Raw genomic sequence first — 20600 nt, forward strand, 5'->3', positions numbered from 1 at the left:
CTCATGGTAGAGGTTTTGGTAATGGGTAATGTTGTTCTGCAGAAGGTTATCACTTCAATGGAGTCATAGCAGCACTCTTTTAGTGTATGCACAAGAGGGAAAAGGAATCCCTTGAGATTAGAAATGGGGATATAAAGAGATGGAAGGATAGCAAAAGGAATGGGAAATGTTGGGAAGCTTGCACAGCTGCTGAATGATCCTACAAAGCAGATAGTGTTCTTAGCCATCATCTTTTTTAGGTACAAGTCCTTCTCTAAGGAAAAGGTTAAGAGGATGAACAGTGAGGAACAGACTAAATACTGATCTGAGTCAGTTTTTGATTTAAAAAAATTGCTGCCATGCCTTTTATTGGTTTGTTTGTTTTTGGGCATTAAACAGTGCAGCATTCAAAAGGATGGGGTTGTTTAGGCAATCTCTGCTAGTGCTTCGGCAATAAAATGGGCTGTTAAGTTTAGGGTTTTCAAAGCTCGGTTAGAGACTTAGACACACAGTCAATTCTAATTGGAAATTCATGATTAATTGCCCTGTGTAACATCACAGAAGAGCACTGTGCTCCCCTTGATATGTGTGACACCTTAATAAGTGATATGGTCCCAGGCAACGATGCCCAGACCAGAGGTCCCCGGGGGCACATGTGGTGGTCTGCCATGCATTTCACAGGTTTATTCCTGGGAGTGAGAGCTGCTAGGTTGCTTTGAAAAAGCAGGCAGCATGAGCACTACTTTAGTAACTTGATATCATTTTCTTCCAGCTGTCACAAAGTCTCCCTGACTGCTTATTTCTTACAGTTGTGAACCAAACCCCTTGGTAGATGGATTCACAGCTCTCTGAGAGGTGTTTCTGTGGTGGGGGAAGCCTTGTCCAAGCCTTCCCGCTGACTGCCGCATCAGTTCTCTGCCAAAGGATGGCTGGGCACATCATTGCTGGGCGGGAGCGTGGCACTAATGAGCTGTTCTGTATTTCAGGCTTCCTTCCTTTCGGACCAACCCGAGCCTTACCTCCCATTCCTTTCACACTTCATCGAAACACAGATGTTTGCAACCTTCATAGACAATAAGATAATGTCCCAGTGGGAAGAGAAGGACCCTTTCCTACGAGTTTTTGACTCCCGAATTGAGAAAATAAGGCTGTATAATGTCAGGGCCCCTGCACTGCGGACATCCAACTACCAGAAATGCAGCACTTTAAAAGAAGCAGGTACGTTCAGACAGGCTGGTAAAATATTCAAAAGTACAATGTCAGCCACCAAGAAATACAGGTCCTCGGTCATCTGAGTGTTGCAGTTGATGAGGCAGTCCTAGAGCTACCTGAGAAGGACTCAGCAGTGTCCTTATCTCATCTCAGCAGAAACTTTAGCATGCTGTTAAACACCAGACATGGCAGGAGACTTTACCTTCCCTTTGAGCTCTCCTGGGCTGGTGCCTTTAATAAAATCAAGCCAAACCCAAATGGAACTGGCTCACCGTTTCTCATTTCAGGCAGCTCCTGTTGCTTTGCCAGGAGAGCTTTCCTTCACCCTGGTGGTGGGACCAGTGCCAGCCACACAGAGGAGTCGAGCCCTGGTGTCTGCTCCACTGGCCTTGTCTCCCCTTCCCATAAAAAAATGTTGTTTTGCCTTACACCATTTGGTTAGAGCAGCAGGGGATGCTGGGCAGGGATGTAATCCTGTGTGGCATATTTAGTACCTCCAGCAAGAGATGTTCAGTGTTAATGAACAATACACTGTACTGAAAGCTTGGATGTTTTTCCATTACTGTCACAGAATGCTTTTTCAAATTATATTTTAATTTCTTACTTAATGTTTTTGCAAGTATTTATTTAATTTCGAAGTAATACAGGGAACTTATACTCCTAAATTTGTTGGGACATGTATTAGTAAGATAGGGCAAACACATTTCCCATGGGGTTTTCTTTTGGTTTAACTCCTTCAGTGTTTTACTTGCTATAAACATGTCAGAAATAGAAATCTGTGTCTGTTTCAATTTTTGTGTCTAAACCAAATTCTAATTTGCAGGTCAGCTGTCTATTCAGCGTCTAGTTTTGGCAGATATTGTGGCACCAGAACCTCATATTCTGTCTTGTGAAAAGCAGCAAACTGATAGTAATACCAATTTTCCTTCATATTTACCATTCACAGTATATGTGACCCCAACACTGATCCAGCACCTGTTTGTTTAACTCTTTTCAGAACCCTTCAAATCCTCTGACCCCACACTACCCACTCCTTTTTTCCAAAACAGAACCATACAAAGTGATTTTTATTTTTTTTAGAGGGGAAAAAAATACTTGCTGAATTTCTAATGATAATGTATGTAAATCTTGTAACAGCTTCTTTCCCATCATAGTTTTATAAAATAGGAAATGAGTTCTGTGTTGTTCTTAACAAATGGAAAACAGATTTAGCTTCCACATTTTGCATATGTATTCACTAGCTGTGATATGCTGAAAGAACAGGCCTGCCCATTAATAGATGGGCTAGAAAGAGTTGAATATTAAAGTTGCTAATTAAATGCGGAATTCACCCATACACCTCCTTTCCCAAGTTCTTCACAAGTTAAGAGGGTGACAGGTTTTATTTTCATCCTGCGCAAGGTTTGAGATTGAAACCCTCAAGTCCTTGAAGCAAAGGATTGAACTGCTTTATTGCAGTGGAGCTGAGATTCCCGAGGAGCCCTCTCCCATCTTACCATAGCCTTCCTTGTTTCCAAGAATCTGCTCATCCTCCTGATGCTGCTCAGGTCTTAATACAGTTAGCTATGCTTTTTGAAGGCCTGTCATCCAGTAAAGGCATATCTAAATTCAGGAGGAGGATAATTATAGTCTTAGATGCTTGCAAAACTCAGGTGTCTCCCCGCAAGCATCTGCCCAGGGAACATGTCTGGGGCTAAGCAAGGTGCCCAGTCCCACAGGGGTTGCAGCTGGCCTTGGAGATGTCTGTTCTGCTGAAGAAGCCTTAAAATCAAGCAAAGAATTTCAGGGAAACATTGCATTGCTCTTGCCAGTTCCTAATGCATCCCGTAGGTTCCTGTAAATACCTGCTTGCTGAACAGCTAACTTGCTTGTACCAGTGCTTGTTGTGTTGGGTAAAGAAACTAAAAGCAAAATTTAAAAACCTGCAGCACAAGTGTCTCCTCACCTCTGTGAGTGGCAGATTTCTGTGTCTAAGGTCACCATTTAACTCTGTAGTGGGTTTTCAGGGGTCTGAGCATGATCACTGCTGTTGCCACAGCATGTGCCCTCAGGTGGGTCGTGATGCAGTTGTTCACCTGTGACTGTCACCTGCAGCCCAGTCCATCGAGCAGCGGCTGATGAAGATTGACCACACAGCCATCCACCCTCACCTGCTGGATATGAAGATTGGCCAAGGGAAGTACGAACAAGGGTTTTTCCCAAAGCTGCAATCGGATGTCTTGGCAACAGGACCCACCAATAACAAGTAAGCACAGGTTTTATTTTCTGGATTTAAAAACAGGTTTCGCATACAAATGCTTCACATCATTGGACAGAAGTCCTAATTTTGGATGGCATATACCCAGTCTAATGAATGGAAACCCAACAGCTGTTTCTATTTCAGGTTTGTGTGGGCTGCAACTTTTGAAAACATAACCATAGTTTGGGTTATGTCAGGAAGCATTAGCTCTGTTTTGGGGAAGATTCCTCACTGCTGTTTTCTGTTGAGTGGCAACTACTCTCTTTTCTCATACATAGTTTTTGTTTTATAATTGGTCTTATGAGTTTCAAATGAATTGTTTGGCTGTTTTGCACTAAATACAGTAATTTGGGAACTCAAGCCAAAATTAGGATTCTGAAAGAAATTGTGGTGTTGAAACCTTCACACCATCTATGTGGAATGAAAACCTGGAGCACTAAGACACTTTACATCTGTAGAGTTATAATACAAAGTAAGTGCTGTGAGTTCCTTTTTTTTTAATCTTTCTTCCTGCAAAACCCATGAGTGAGGGGTTTCTCCCTATTCAAAAAATGAAATATTTGTGCATCATTGATAACAAACTCATTAAATTATCAGCTGAAGCCTTCAGTTTCAGTTTCTGGTAGTCAAAATGTGAGAGGACAGGTAAATCCAAGAGCTTCAAAAGCTACAATTGTCTAAATGTTAAAGCTACCTCTTGTTTTAGACATGTGCATGCACACATGCTGCTCTGAGCTTCTGCGTGAGGTGCCCACTCAGTTCTATTTAAACACCTTTTGTGCATACCAATGCTAGCTAAGCCCCTTTTAATAACCTGCTAGGAATAAGAATTGCAAATGATAAAGTAAGATAGCCTTAAGCACTGAGTGTTTAAAGAAATGGAGTTCTTTAAAAAACCCAGAACCAACCAAAAAGGAGGAACACATATTTCAAAGTTCCTTTGCTTTCAGGCTTCCTGCAAATGGAGACAGAATTGTATGGGTAATGGTCCTTTGAGGAATAGAGGATTTCTTCATCTTGTGAGATGCTGTATTTAGCAGTCTGCCTCTTATCCTTATGGGTGGGTTTCAGTTTCACAGTGTCAGCAACAGTGTGAGTGTGCCCAGCCTGCTTAAAGTTGCTTAAATCTTTTGTCTCTGTTGCAGAATCACAGTGAACCTATGAATAAGCATCACTTAAAAATAGTTTTCCTTATGCTCTTTGAGATTTGCTTCTGTTAGATTGGTACCTGTTCTAAAATGCCTTTAACTCCTTGAGTGATGATTTTGATTTAGATTGCATCATGTTTCAGAATTTGTAAGTACCAAAATCCTGTTACCACAAAGCAATGTCTAAGTGACAAATGTTTGGAATTCCTCCAGTTGTATGTTGCCAAAAAGGCTTGTAATTGGAAAATCTCAAGACCATCTGTTTATATCTTTCTTCTTGCTGGTTTTCATGTGAACAGCTGAGAAGACTCTTTCTCTCCCATTTAGGACATGTAATTCTGCTGATTTTACACCCATGTATAGAACAGCTTTTCCATGCTTTCTGCAAATACAGTGTGACTTTTCTGACCACAAAATCAATTGAAGTACAGCTTTCCATTAATTTGAATTTCCCAGTGTAAGATTCTTGGAGAGGTTTTACTTACAGGACTGGAGCTTTGCTTATGGGCATGGGGTAAGAGAACGTTCCAGCTACATTTCCAGAGTCTTCAGGTGTAGCTGTTGTGTGTTTATAATATAAAAATTAATGTAAAGGATATCACTGTGTAGATAGAGAATTATTTTTGCAGGCTTCAGTTTTACTTTGCAATTTTTGTCCTGAATTTTGTATGGAAGTGTATTTGTGGGAAGTGGGGAATAATTCCCATGTTGCTGTCAATTGTTGCTGGACAGTAGCAAACAAACCAATTCAAAACTGTTTTAATGAAAACGTGTCCTCAGTTGCCAGTAATCAGGGATTTATTGCTTCCCTTGTGGGCTGATAAACTAACAAATATATAACCAGAGCTCATAATGTTATCTAGCTGTTCCCTTCCTGTAAGCAGGAGGAGCACTGAAGATACCTCTGTCAGTTACTGGGCCGTTACACGTGTAATATGTTATATCTAAATCACAAATATAATGCAGACAACAAACACTTTTCGTTTCAGTTCTAGATTCTATATATGTGATTTAAACTAAACCCAAACCAAAACAACACCCCCAGTTCTGTCCTCCTCCCCTCAGGCAGCAGTGTCCCGCTTGAGGGACTCCCTTGGTGCTCCTTGCCTTTGATACATCCCCCCACATCATGGGAAAACCTTCTGAATCCACAGGGAGCAGCTGCAGCTTCCTCTGGGTACAAAAGCATCCCCTCCACGCTGCTCTAACCATGTAAAGCAGTGGCTTCTGCACAAGTCCTCCTAGAAAGCATCCCAGGAGCAAACAGGCTGCAGTCCCTCAGGCTATTTGCGTGTTATTCTGGAAAACAGCTGTGGTTTCCAGAGCCCTCATTTCCTTTCTCAAACACCAGCACCATGCTGTGGTTTCTCTGTGTTCCCTTCTTCCCTGTGTGCATTTTCTGCCAGGCTTTAAAACTGTAGCTGGAACTCCACTGGCTGATGCATTTGCAGGAGTGGAATTTGAATGACAAAAAGCCAAACTACATAAACACTTCATGGTTTTTGATTATCTAATTGTTAAATTAGGGGGAATATGCTTACAGTGCAAAATTAAAACAATGAAACAAGCTGTGTTTTCAATTTAATTGATTACCTTGTAACTTAATTTGTGCTAAGAAGCTTGATAAATGAGATTAAATATTGCAGAGGAAAACAGTGATTCCCAAGCATGGGAATATATTTGCATTCTGGCAATTTGTATTGAATGCTTTCAAAGAACAAATGAAGGGATTTTTTTCTTGTTTCTTTTGGTTTTCAAATGAAAGGTTTGCTTTGTTACACATTTACAAAATGGCTTTAATTACCCTTTTTTGCCTTCCTCTCTGTTTGGTCCTGTTTCCCCTCCCACTTCTTTATTGGAGCCCTGCTTTCCTCCTTGCTTACTCTCCTTACCAGCCTGTTTCCTCTTTCCTGCCCTGGCCACTTCTATCACCTGAGCCCTCTCATTTGCATCCCAGCTTCCTGTGAGCCTTGTGCTTTGGTCTGTCCTCTGTGCCCTGCCTTTCCTGCAGCAGTCCCCAAAGGAGGGCACAGTGCAAACCTTCAAGCACAGGTCCCACTGTTCTTGGCCTCTGACCTCAGGCTTTTGCTGAGTGATGTGTTGCTCTTACCCATGAAGCAGATTTCAGAAGTTATTTGTTTGCTTTCTGCAGGCATTTGTTCCTGAGCTGTGTTTTGCTGATCTGGCCACTGTGTCAGTATTTATTTACAAAACCCGTGCAGTAGGAGTGTGTGGAATTGGTTCATTTTTGTGCTCCATTTTATGACATGACTTGGTGGGTACTGTCCTGTGGCCTTCATCTTCAGCCCCCTCCTTCAAGGTGGAAACTGTGCAGGGTTAATCTGCCTGAGGCTATGGTCCTCCTCATTTTTAAACAGGACTCTTTTTTGCTTGTTACTGGCATTTAACATCAGGTAATGATTTTAAAGGAAATATGATGTATATATAACACAAAGGGGTTGATGTGTCTCTGTGTGATGATGGAATTGGTTCTGGTTTTAACGGAATTATTTTTTTTGTGTGCCAAATGGTCTTTTTCTTTTAATGAGTGCTTCATATTATAAGGCCTTTCACTACCCCCCTGTCTGTTAGGTACTGTTTTAAGGCTGTGTTAAATGAAGATATCTTCTTTTTTAACCAAGCCAAACAATTGCAAGTAATATAGAGTGGTATCTCTGCAGTGCATCTAGGTGAGCACGAAATGGGTCAGCAAGGAGCTATCCACACACAGCACTGAGATTATTTAAATTTTGTGAGTAGTAAAAGCTCACCTTTTACATAAGAAAATCTGAAACAAGCAGTGGCTATACTTCAGGTAACCTAATGTAGCAAACCACTAATGGGTGCAGTGCAAATATTGAACCACTTGTACTCAAATACATTCATTTTCAGGAATAAAGTGTGACTGACAATCTGTGCTTAAAGATGGTTTCTGAGGTAGGAAATAGTGTTATGGTGACTTGGAACCCGATGGGTGAATCTCCTGAGCTACTGATCCTCTGCTCAACTGGTGCAAGGCAGGAAAAGGGCAGTTAACTTCTTTGAGTTAATATATCATTTTAACATAGCTGTGCAGAATTAAATCTGACAGGGAAAAATGAGCATTGAAATCCTTGCATCCACCATTCCATTTGCTCTCCCCGAATAGTATTCCTGTCTCAAGGGACTTGCAAATTAAATACCTTATAGGACAGTGGTTCCTCAGGGCTTAAGAGGTGATGCTGCCAATTCACTACAGCTCTTCCTTACAGAGGGTGACAGTTGTGTGTGCCACCCTTTAAAATCACTTCTTTTCATGTGAACTGATGAAAGAGCCTGTCAGTGCAAGGCCACTCTTTTTAAGGCATTTTACTAATTTTTGTCCATCCAGCAGTTTTAGAGCTTTCCCATTCCAGCCTATGGCAGAGATAGAAAGGGTGCCTAAGTCTCCATCTAAGCTTTCATTCTCCTTACCATGGAGCAGATTCACACTGTGGATCCCCTCCCCTGTCAGCCCATCCATGATCAGGTGGAGCTCAGTTTCAACATTCCTTTTCTTGTTTGGTCTGACCTGTGTCTGACTTGGAATCTCTGTGCACAGTCCCACACAAATTGCATGTGAGCCCAAAGAGTTTGCATGTGCAGTCTGCATGTGTTTAATGTGTGCATGCTTTAGGGGGGGTGGTGGAGGCTGTAGCACAGCTGTGTGCTAATTTGTGGATGCAGAAACTCAGATAACTCCTTTGATGGACCTGTGTAGGTAGGATTGGTGGTGTTGTGATTTGCAGACCTAAATAGCAGCCTGCCTCATGAGATGGTGTATATAAGGATGTCTTTGTTTGGAAAACAGGTGTCTGATAAGGAAGGCAGGAGCCTCCTCTGAAATGGAAAAAATGTAGACCCCTCTCCCTCCCAATTGTTATAAATTTGAAATTAAGAATGGCTCTCAGGCAAAAATAGGGGAGCAGGAATAGCAGTTCTTTATTAGGGAAGAAAATAAAAAGATAAAATAAACAATGCATTAAACCAAAACAACACTGACAGTCAGAATACAACCTGACACCCTGTTGGTCAGGGTGCTGGCAGCAGTCCAATTGGAATTGTGGCTGCAGTCCTCCTGGAGTGTCAGGTGTGGTTCTGTTGGAGCAGTGATCCTGTAGAAAAGGGCGCAGTCTTCCTGCAGTGGAAGAGGCAGCTGTTCCTCTGGGAAATCCAGTGCAGGAAAAGCTGTGCTCATGTTCCAGAAACTCAAGATTATATCCAGGTAGAAATGCTTGGCTCCTCCCTCTGGGCAGAGCATCTCCCAATGGGATGTTATAGTTCTTATCAGTCACCCAGTGGCATTCAATAGCCTGTTATCAGCAGATGTCTCCCCTGAGAGAGGATTGGTTGTGGAAGAGATAAGGAAAACTGCTCACTTAACAGAAGACAACTGCCACACAGATGGCAAATGGAATACATCTTGCCTTTCAATCTAGGACAGAGGAGATTTAGGTTCTGTCCTACAGGCAAGTGCATTTGTCTCTTTCCTTCTCTCTGTTATCACTGGAAATGGATTGTAAATTACAGTAGTGATTTTCATGGTGATGGTAATATTGGTTAAATCCATCTGAGAAAGAAGTTCTCTAGCAGCATGTTCGTGCTTTGCAGTATAAATGTTGCCTGCTACACCCATGTTTGATTTATGAAGACATCATTTCTTCATTTCTCCAGGGAGCTTTAAAAAGGGGAGCCAGGGAGAAGGTAGGGGAAGAAAGAGATATGTACACATGATTGCAGTACAGCATGGCCAGTCCCTGGCATGAGGTGCTGTCTTGCTAGATGGCTTCTGACAGTGCAGCTTTGCTGCTGACTGCCTTACCTCTTTTATTATAGAAATGTAAAAGATGATCCTTAACATGGGATGCTTCAAATGTCACCATTACATTCCTCCAACCTCTGCAAAACTATTCCTATGCTTGTTGGGTCTAATTTGATACTAAATGATGCTGACTTGACTGCTTTTATATTACAAAGGTCTTAGTTGGAGATGCCTTACTTAATTTCCATATGTTGAACTGAGCACAGTCTTCCCTGGTCCCTGAAATATCACTGCTTTTCCACAGTCCCTGGAGGTGAGGAGCATTCATCTGTGGATATGGGAGTTAGATACAGACAGACACACTGAAATGAGCCTCTCCTCACCTCTCCATGGAGGTACCTTGTCCCTGGGCTCCCTGCAGCATGGCGCCCGAGCTGTGTCTGCTCCATCCCCAGAGACCTGGTGCTTGGAGCAATGCCTCCACTGCGAGGAATAAATGAAACATGCCAGTGGTCCATGCTCATGGCCCTGCCAGCAAAAAACTAAAGGGGAGAAGGCATCTTTAGGGTCTTGGGCAGCATCCAGGCTGAGCAGCAGGAGGGCTTCATCTTCTTAGGACAAGGAGAGGAGGGACACAGGTAGCAATGGTTATCTGAAAAGCCCAAGTCTGAGGGCTGACAACAAGCAAAAGGCTGGTGGAGGGAGAACAGCTTTCCTTGCTGCTTCAGTAGCACCTGGGCTGAGGTGTGAATAGAGCAGCAGCTGATGACAGGGCCAGCAGAGGTATCCATATGGGATTTCAGCAGCCTTGGGGAGGTGGTGTGACCACTGGGGCTTTTATTCCCCTTAAAATTACTTCAAGTGGTTGCAGGGAGAAGAGCAATTTAAAATGCAGTCACTGCTGAGGAGAGGGAATGGTTATTGTAATACTGAAGCATTGTTCTGGGAAAATTTTATGTGACCCAGTAAAGAAAAGGCCTTAAAAGATTTAGCTGCTTAATCCTGTTTATCTGCTGTTAGATCTTCACAAAACCTCCTAGAGAGATTCAGAGCAGCATCTGAATACACAGACCTCACCCAGTGACTCAACAGCTCCTCTTCCTCAACTTAGAGTTTGGAAAAGAGAGAACACGTGAAACATAAACTTTAAGGAATTTAGAGGTTTTAGAGGAGCTAAGATTTTAGTTAGAGATAAGCCTTACTAGAGTTAATTAAAATAAATGAGTAGGCCTTGATGAAGTTAAGAGTTAGTAGTTAACTAATAATTGATTGCTTGTCAACACAATGTTTAGTTAGCTGGGTTTGTAATGAGGAATATAGAAAGTGACAAATAGCTTTTAGGAACATAAGACAACTGTGGGCCTCCTCTGTTCTGAAACCAATTGAAGACAGGGAATGGGAGTTCTACCAAGAGTTCATTTGTCATATTTGCATTGAAAAGGTAGAAAGGTCAGAATGAGGAAGACTTCATTTACTTCCTCATTTTGGGACCCCTCCCCATGAAAGGGACCCACTGACCCATTTCAAGGAACAAACTATGTATGCTTAATAGCTTTTGAAATGATTAGCATACGAAGCGAGGATGGGATGTACCAAAATGATGAATGTGTATTTGTATTTTGGGTATTCAATGCTTGTATGGCTAAAAGGACTCTGTAATCATCTGAAAGGTGCAGTGTGTGTATTTGGGAGCTATCCCGCATGCTGCCCGGCCATCGCAATAAACATACACTTTCTAACTTTAAACTGTTAGAGAGTGTTTGTCTGTCACAGTTGGATATTGGTACTAGATCAATATCCATATTTCTTTAACAAATCACATGCAGCTCACTGTGTGTAATTGCTCCAGCTAATGAGCAGCAGTCTTTTTTTTTCATTAACATCCAACAATCTTCACATTTGTATGATTAAAATGTTCAAATAGTTCTGGTTAATAATCTGGAAAATGGTCTGTGCCATCTCCCAGATGAAGTACAGCTCTGGAATGAACTGAAAATGCTTTAATGGTGGTGTATTATTTTGTAATTATTCTGTGGCTTTTGTTCTGCTTTCACCTTTGGTGAGATGTTTTCCCTCAGAGGACGCTTAAAGCAATTCTTTCATCTTCCAGTAAATGCAGAAATGCAGGTGGAGATGGATCTAAGCTCTATCTCGAGTTCAGAAAATAACCGTACAAATTGGAGAAGAAAAACTATGATATGGGGTAATATTTGATCCATAACTTAAATTTCCAATGTGTTACTGGCATTCTGTTGTGTGAAACAAACGTGGTCCTGGCTTGCAATAAATGGAAGCTCTCCAGAGCCATGTGGCTAAAGTCACAATAATATCTGCTATCCTCTGTTCACCAGAGTGTTTTTCTGTGGCACTTCTGTTTGTTGAGATTATTAAGATGTAGGGTTTATTTTCACCCTCTTAGTTATGTAACAAGGCTTTGGTTGTTACTTCTGGAAAAAAAAATTAAATGGTGACTTATTAAACTCAGGGGCTGTACATTTTTAAGGCTTCTGTGGAGGTGCAAAGACACTTATGTCAGTGATGTGTTCCTCTGAGAAGGTATCAGTATTTGCTGTGCAGACACCTATTGGGCTGTTTCATTTTGTTAGCAGAGACTTGAGACTACAAAAAAAATTGCTTTAAAAATAAATGTGTTGTCATATGGGATAGTGAGGTGATGAACCATAATTACATGCAGACCCAGATTTCTTCTTTGTACTTGTTTTCTTGATGTTGTTTGTGAGGTATGATGGGACTTCAATTTGACTTTTTAAACAACAGCTCCTGTGGCTTTTTTTCCCTTTGTATCTGTGTGGTGGGCCAAAATTCTGTCTTTGCTTGTCTCTCTGAAGGAACTGATGAAGATAGTTATGTACATATTTGCAAAGTCCTTCTCTCTGGAAACAGAGGCCTTTTTTTGGTCACCAGGCGCCACATCCTTGCACTACTCTTGGCTCAGATTCCCCTCCCTACACATCCCCAGTGTTTTGCCCAACATGTCAGAACTCAAGTCCAACTCGGTGCAAGAGTTTCCGCCCCAGGCATTCATGTGACTCTGTCACCTGCTGAAATTCCTTGCCCAGACAGTTAGATCCCAGATTTTATTTGTATATGCTTCTGTTTGGGGTGCACACAGAAATATGTGGGTTTGGGATCTGGAGACTGCTGTCCTCACCAATACAACCTGTGTGGAGAGAGGAAAAATTCAACTGGGTGTACATGAACAGGTGGAAAAAAACCCAGGGTTTCTGTGGTACTTAGAAACCAAATGCAAAAAAAAAGATAAGGTGAAAATAGCAACATGACTAATCCCAGGAACATCAGAATTGTTTATAACCTTTAGACATAGGTGTACCCAGTAACAGTTGTTAAAATTGCAAAGAGAAGTTTGTCTCAATTCCTGGAAGTACCACAGAAAGTGGAGAAAGGAGAAGTAGCACTTTTTACAAAAGAGCAAAATTGTAGAAATTAGTACTCAAAATAAATAATTGTACTTTGTTTTTTTGCTCAAGATGTTGTTCTTGTCAAACCTCATCAAATGCAGCAATGGTGTTGGGTAGCTAAGTGCAGTGACTTACCTAGTGATGGCATCAATGCTGTGGCATGACCTGCATTTCAGGTCCCAGGCACTCTCACTGGAGACCCTGGCAGGCAGCTGGGCACGTTTCCGTGGGGATTTTTGTCCCTTGGGTGAGTGCTGGTCTGTCATTTCCCGGGTGGTTTCCCATGGGGACACTAGGCACCAGCTCGCACCCACATTTACTGCAAGGTCCACGCTCGGGCTTTCCCTCTTTTGCTGCAGACCCATTGGATGTCCTTCAGCTCCCGACCCAGGCTTTCCCTCGTGCTTTTCTTCTGCTCACACGTGTGTCCCCTCTCTGTGTTCCCAGCCGCTGGGCCAGCCGCAGCGCCACCACGCAGCGGAGGAAGGACCGCCTGCGGCAGCACTCGGAGCACATCGGGCTGGACAACGACATGAGGGAGGTGGGTGGCCTCATCTGAGGGCAGCACGCGCTGTGGCCCACGAGGTGGAGGTTTGGACAACAATGTGCCTATTACTTGGGGCAGTTTTGGTGGCTGCTCTGTGGTTTGGTTGGGTCTCTGTAGCCGTTTGGATGCTGCTCCACTTGTCACAGATGCTGTACAACTTCAAAGCACGCAACATAAATAAAGTGCTTTTATTATTTTGGAACAAGGCAGCCCCATTGTCATCAGGGAAATGATTTGCTGATTAAACCCTGGCTGTGTTACTGCACACAGATAGCAGAGCCTAGCAGTGCAGCTGCCAAACTCTGGCCAGGGTGGAAGTCTCTGGAAAAGTCAAGTCCTTGAATAAACATCAGCCATGTAGAAATGAATGAGGCAGGATTGTTCCTTTTTTTTTTTTTTTTTTTAAGGAACTTTTTTCCGTTCTCTTACACAGATTTCTGACATGAGAATGCCTATATGAAAGGTTAAGACTTTGGGGCCTTTTTATGCCTAAAGCTTGGAAACTCCCATGCATCTTACAAATGTCAGTTGCATACACGTGTTTCTTTCCCATCTTTTCAGTTCCTCATCTTTCATCAAATATTTTCTGCCACATTTTCCCATTGATGTCCATATGCTTCTACTGTGTGTCACTAGCAAAAATATAACACTCATGCTGTTTTGTGGTAAAACTCGCTGAATAATGCTGGTCAGTGTTGGAGTTTGCTCTCCAAAAGAACCTGAGTGGAGGAGAGGACTCTTCAACCATAGCTTTGAACAATGTTTCATGAATGTTTCATGGAAACACAGCAAAACAGCACTTGTACATATTTGTTGCTAGTTTTGCTAACAGGGCTTTGCAGGTATATTTTAAGCAGTGCCTCGTGCATGTATATCACAGCAGAGCCTTCTCAGTACTTTGTCATGTATTTACTTTCTTCTTTTTTTTGGCTGTGGATCATATGCATGCTTCTTTTGCTTTGTCTCCTCTTTCTTTCTGGCTTTTCTGCCATTGGGGCATCTGCCTCCTCTTAGCCATCGGAGGAGCTTTTGCTTCGTCAGAACTCAATGGCCTTCTGGGAGTGGGATCAGGGACCACCCCCTCCTGCACGGCCTCCTAAAAAATCCTTCTCTGAATGCTGCCTGGTATGTTTTAGTTTTTCTTGTTGAAAGGTGCTTTTGAGATGTTGTTTGCATGAGGAACCGCTGTCTTTGCTGCGTCTCAAACCTGCCCCTTTCTTGTAGAGTACGAGCACATCCCTGTAGCGCTTGGAAGTGTGGTTATGATCGGAAAAGTAGCTGGAAAGGAGCTTCCACACCAGCTCCCTGGAAAACACGGCGGCTCCAAGGCTAAAAGACAAGAATTTTGTTCAGCTTTGGGGCTTTTTTCCCCCAAGTTGCTCACCTGGCAATTCAGTTTAGGGTGCCACGTGCCAAGAGCATTGCTTTCTGGCTGCTGGATCATTGCATCCCAGTGTGCAAGAGGGTGGTGGTGCATGGATGCTGGAATAGGCAAAGGGCAGTCAACTGATTCTCTCAGCCCACCCTTATTCTTCTCTGGAACCTTTGATTTATTTAGGTTTTTTTGGTTGTGTTTTTTTTTTTTTTCTAAATTTTAATATATTAAGAATCTATACAATGAATAAGGTTTATCTGTGTTTTGTACTCTTCAGACTATAACCACACTTTTAATCCCTTCACATTTAAAAAGAAATATTAGTTTTCCTAGTTATATATTCCCTGTATTACTTTTCACTGATTTTGCTGTTAATTTTGGCACTGAGATAGAAGTTACTTGTGAGGTTGCTTGCTGAACAACATATTTTCATCATCTGTAATGTTTTTTCTTTTATTCCCACCTGTAGTTTTTGAACTATTTTAAAATCCTTACAGTATTTTTGAAACTGTAGTTACCTGAGATCTTCAGTGGAACACAGCTTTTTCATGGCAGAACCCTACATTCTTGTCTGGCCTGTTAGGGTGATGCTAAGTGGTTCTTGTCCAAATTTCTGTGTTGAGAAAATCCAATTGCGCCAGAAAAACTGTATTCCCATTTAAAAAAAAGAAAAAAAAAGGGCGGGGGGAGCTATTTCAATTAACTTCAATGTGTTAAGATTTTGCTTTTGCTTTTTCTGATCTACTGGAAGGTGTCCATGCCCACAGCAGAAGGTTTGGAACTATGTGATCTTTAAGGTCCCTTCCAACCCAAGCCATTCTGTGGAATAAATTTTCTGCCCAGACAGAAAGCTCCAAGGATTCAGCAGCCATAGTGACCTCTCAGTTCCCCAGAAAACCCAGCCAGCAGCAGCAAGATTTCCCTGGAGTGATGTGATCTGCTCCTTCCAGGAAAGGCTGGTCATTGTCACATACCATCCCCCAGAGAGGCATCAACAGGACAAAAACCCACTATGGAAACACAGCATTCCCACACCAAGCTATGAGTGCTGTTTTCCAAGACTTTTATTTGGCAATGTTCTGTTATTGTGTTCTTTTTAAGACAAAATACGAGTAATGCTCACAACATTTTGATAGTTGTGGCCAACTTGTCAGTCTAGCTTAGCATGTAGCTCTCTCACTGATGTTGGGGTCAGAGGTCATGTGCTGATTAGTTTGTGGATTTTGGCTTAACAAAAAAAAAAAAAAAATAAATAAAAAAAATAAAAAAAAAAAAACCAAAAAAAAATCAGACCAAAGCAAAAAATACCCTACCCCTGAAGACAAGGCAGTGGAGCTGGAAAGTTTGAAATTCTTCAATTATAACTTGGGTCTTTTTTTAAAGAGTATGCTGACTTTTGTCCATATTTAACAATTACCATAGTAAGAACATGAATGATCCCAACTGTCAATTCTGTTTAAAATGAGCTTCACTTGTAATCAAGAAGTTAATTGAGAATAAGATCATCTCATTTTTCCTGCATAAACTAGCTAGATGAAAAGTAATGGATAAGATCTTTCTCTTTCACTAAGTGTATTTCTGCTTCTTATAATTTATTTTCAAGGGATTTTTTTTCTATTCATGTATAGTCTGGTCACAAATTAGACAATTAAAAAAATTTAAGTGAGAAATAACAGTGGAAAGAAACTTGGTGTTTTGACTTTATTTCTGAATGAAGGTAATACACTTTATGCACTTGTACCTAACTTCATGCTAGTGACTAACAGCACAGTTCACTGGCTAATATTGCCTGGCTCTGTATCAATGCAGGGAAATACCTTGCTTTTTTGTTGTCAAAAGGGATCATTCCACTTCTCCAGCCTGACACCTAAACATCAGACAAATCAAGACTGTGTTCCTAGATTAACACTAGATCATTTGTTTTCATCACCTTGCTTGCCTAGGATGAAGAGAGTCACTCTGACCTGTAGTATCTAAAATTATTCTCTTTATTTTTAGAAATACATGCAGGAGGCAAGGAGTTTAGGTAAAAATTTAAGGCAGCCCAAACTGTCAGACCTCTCTCCAGCTGTGATTGCACAGACCAATTGGAAATTTGTGGAAGGGTTGCTGAAGGAATGTCGCATGAAGGTAGGTCAGCCCGTGTGCTCTCCCCTGGACTGCAGTGAGCTCAAGTAGCACCTGCAGGTGTTCTCCTGGTTCACAGCTGGAATGGCATGGTTCTGTTGGAATACCTGGTTATTGCAGGATGGATAGCCCTGTAGTGTTTTTCAACAGCTAGAAGAGAAAGGAATGTATTTTGAAAGGAATGTGGTTTCGCTCTTCTGTTTATGCAGTTGAAATTGATGGAAGTAGAAAGGACAGGGAGGAGAATCAGCATGATCAGACATCTTCTGGAGGATTTCCTTTAATTGTTCATATTTACATGTAGCCTAAACAGAATGGCCTGGAAAGCTGTGGTCAAAACGAAGAATTCAGCCCGTGGGGCTTGTGCATGTTGCTTATGCAGAGCAAATGAAATATAACAGTTCCTGGTATTAAAGGAGCTTTCACAGCCATGGACATACAACTTCTTTGTGTCTGTTGCAGTTGGTAGAACACTGCTTTACCTGAGTGTTAAACTTTTGTTAGCTGTGACAAGAATTAAAACAGAAGCTATGTTAGAGTGAACGTGTATTCTGTACTCTGCTTGGTAATAAATCATCAGCATAGAAATAGGATAATAGATAAAGGGTATAGAAGCAGGACAGCTGGAACAGGCTCCCCAGGGAAGGGGTCACAGCACCAAGTCTGCCAGAGTTCAAGAAGTGTTTGGACAATGCTCTCAGACACATGGTGTGACTCTTGGGGCTGTCCTGTGCATGCACAGGAGTTGGACATGGTCTTTCTGTGTCCCTTCCAACTCAGGGTATTCTGTGATTCAAAGTAATTAAGCAAATTTTTTTAATATAATTAGTTTTGTTAATTTACAGTCTCTGCAAATATATTTGAAGTTTCTCTGTATTAGCTATGGTCTCTAGATTAAGCATGTGTAAGTGGACACGTCGTAAATTCTGTTCCTTGTTGGATAACATTCTTAAAAACTGTTGGTTTTTTGGTTTTTTGGTGGTTTTTTGTTTGTTTGTTTGTTTTTTAATAGACTAAACGCATGTTGGTTGAGAAAATGGGCCATGAAGCAGTTGAGCTGGGACACGGAGAAGCCAACATAACAGGTCTGGAGGAAAATACACTGATTGCCAGTCTGTGTGATCTGCTAGAAAGAATCTGGAGCCATGGTCTGCAGGTCAAGCAGGTTGGTAAATACTGAATATCATCTCTGCTTTCTAAGCTGCTACTCAATGGTATAACTCCAAGATAAAGCAGGAGGTGTGTTTGGGATCAGTGTCCCTGATTCATATTTTGCAAAGGTTTGAGGAATTTTGGGTGTTTGGGTTTTTTGAGGGGGGATTGTTTTGGGGTATTCCCCTCTGGAAATTGCAGTGATGTTGTCAGGTACATGTTTGGTTTGTTCCCTTTCAACTTTCACAAAGGAAACCCAGAGGGAGGACGAAGAAACAAGGTGGGTGGCGTGACTGCTGAATCAGTGGGGTGGTCCTCTCTTCCTGAGGTTTCATGGCCCAAGAGAGAAGGTTTGGTTTTTATTACTGAACATTTTACCCATCGAGTGTCGTTACATTATTCTGCCATGCTTTTTGGCCATTATTGGATATTTCTTTGCCTGGTTTATTTATTAATTCCTTTTTCAGGGGAAATCTGCATTGTGGTCCCATTTGCTTCAGTATCAGGAGAGAGAAGAGAAGCAAGAGCACAGTGCAGAGTCCCCAGGTGAGTACTTGGCAGGTGACTCTATGAGAAGTCCATCACAGCAAGTGAACTCGGCCGTGGGAGGAACAGTGCAACCACATGAAACCTGTGCAGGATTTTCGGTGTATTTGCTTGCTAATACCACATTTACGTTTTGAGACTTCTCATAATCATTGTGGGGATGTCTTGATGTCTGGAAAAATGGATTGAAATCACTGCAGGCAAAGGAACATAGTTTCCATCCTTGTCTGGAAAATCACTTGATGTATGTGCACTACCTTCATTCCCTTTTAATGAGTAAAGTATGAGAAGCAGTGTCTCCATGAGAGAGAATTTCTGAAGAAGCTGAAAATGGGGAGCTGGGAATAAGACAGCTGACATTTTTCTTTCAGTGAGCATTATCTGTCTCTCAAATCCCAATATGAATAACTCCATGTTCAGTAAATCTTTATACTGCTGGGTGGTACAGTTCAGAAATTGTGTAATTGATCTCTGTCCATCAATATAGGTGCTCAATTTATGCTTTGGTTTGGCCCCTTACAGTCACTAAATTCTGCATTTTAAGAGAGGTTTTCTGATAACCTTGAGATGTCCCTGCCCAGGGGCTGGGGTATTGTAGTAAAAGTCTCTGAACTTCAGTGGGTCATCTTGCAAGGACTCTCCAATTCAGATCCTGCAGATGGAAACTTGTATGATCAGTCCTCAAAGAGGCATTTATGGACAAACTAGTCTCTCCCATGAAAGGACTTTTTAATAAGCTCCAATGAGTAATGCACTAAACAATCTGGCTGGCAGGCACAAATTCCTGAGAGCAAAATGTGTCACCACAAAGTGGTTTGAGCAGAGCACAGAAATGCATAGCATTCTTTGCATTGAATATGTTACTGTAGTTTAATTTTATTTGAATTGTTCTCTCAGTTGTGAGCTTTCCACAGAAACTTCTTACTGATAAAACTCACTGCTGTACAGATTTAAGTTAAGGTATTTCACATACAAAAAAAGGAAGCTAGATCTCCCAGTTTCAGTGCTGGGTTAAGGAAGGAATAGGTAATATATTCAGAATTTTCATTTTGTCTACTTCTATATTTCCAGGATAGAGTTAATGACAATGCACAGAAACAGTGCAGTTTCCAGCCAGTTAAGATTGTTTTCAGCTGTATGTAGAACAAATGCATTGTTGTGTTAACTATGTGTATTTTCTCCACTGTAGTTGGTGGTGGAACAGAAAGACGAAAGTCTGATACAGGAATTACTCTGCCTACATTGAGGGTTTCCCTGATACAAGATATGAGGTATGCAATTTGGTTCCTAAAGCATTAATTGTGGGTTTAATTCTGTAGCATAAGGTGAAGATCCTCACTAGCTTTGGGTCTACAAAGGCTAAGGAGAATTAAACCTTCTCTTCAGCCCACATTCAAATCTACAATGTGTTACCTTTCTGTTTTGAAAAACTTTTTTGTGTGTTCACTTGATTTTTTTTTTTTTTTTTTTTAGTGAACAGAGAATGAAAACCACACATGTGTTACTGCAATTTCTCTTTTCCCAGGGGAGTTCTTCCAGTAATAAAGCCAGCTTCTACAAATAAAAGCAAATAAGTTAAATTCCTTAGTATTTTCAGTTTGTTTCTCTTAGTTAATTTTTTAATTACTGACCCAACAAGTACAGCTGATAGGCAAAGCAAAGGGACATAAAAACCTGCTCACAATGCCTGAGCAATACTCCTTCTTTTCAGCTAGCATTTCATGGCAGAAAGTAATAAATGTACAAGTTTAGAAGTTTTAATCAGATCTAGAATTTGGGTGAGATTAAAGCTGGGATGTGAAGTTAGGGCAGGTTCTCTCTAGCGGACCACAGCCTGGCTCTGGAGAGCTTTTCAAGCAGTGTTTGTTTGGAACCAGAAGGTTTGTTTGGAGTCAGAAGAGGTGGAGGCTGGTGTGACACTAGCAAGCAGAAGTTCTTCAGGCCATCTCCTTGATTAAGACACTGCCAGGTCAGGCCACTTTTTGACACTTGTCTTGCCAGGGCTAAGGACTGCAGTGGGATAAACATGCTATGAAAAGAGAGGAGGAGTAATGC

At 41.6% G+C, this 20600-nt stretch overlaps 1 protein-coding gene across 3 annotated transcripts in view; it reads left to right on the top strand.

Moving 5' to 3' along the window:
• DENND5B (DENN domain containing 5B) overlaps positions 1 to 20600 on the top strand; it is a 101250-nt gene that overhangs the window by 67509 nt on the left and 13141 nt on the right. For 2 of the 3 annotated variants that reach the window (XM_068190884.1, XM_068190885.1), the window contains 7 exons: positions 966 to 1197; positions 3286 to 3436; positions 13246 to 13339; positions 16719 to 16850; positions 17860 to 18012; positions 18467 to 18545; positions 19735 to 19816. In XM_068190884.1, coding sequence (XP_068046985.1) covers positions 966 to 1197; positions 3286 to 3436; positions 13246 to 13339; positions 16719 to 16850; positions 17860 to 18012; positions 18467 to 18545; positions 19735 to 19816 — 923 coding nt within the window. Of the gene's footprint in view, positions 1 to 965; positions 1198 to 2014; positions 2194 to 3285; positions 3437 to 13245; positions 13340 to 16718; positions 16851 to 17859; positions 18013 to 18466; positions 18546 to 19734; positions 19817 to 20600 lie in introns of those variants that run through there. The other variant, XM_068190887.1, reaches the window with a different exon arrangement.

Source organism: Anomalospiza imberbis, chromosome 5, assembly GCF_031753505.1.
Source record: "Anomalospiza imberbis isolate Cuckoo-Finch-1a 21T00152 chromosome 5, ASM3175350v1, whole genome shotgun sequence".
Taxonomy (NCBI): Eukaryota; Metazoa; Chordata; class Aves; order Passeriformes; family Viduidae; genus Anomalospiza; species Anomalospiza imberbis.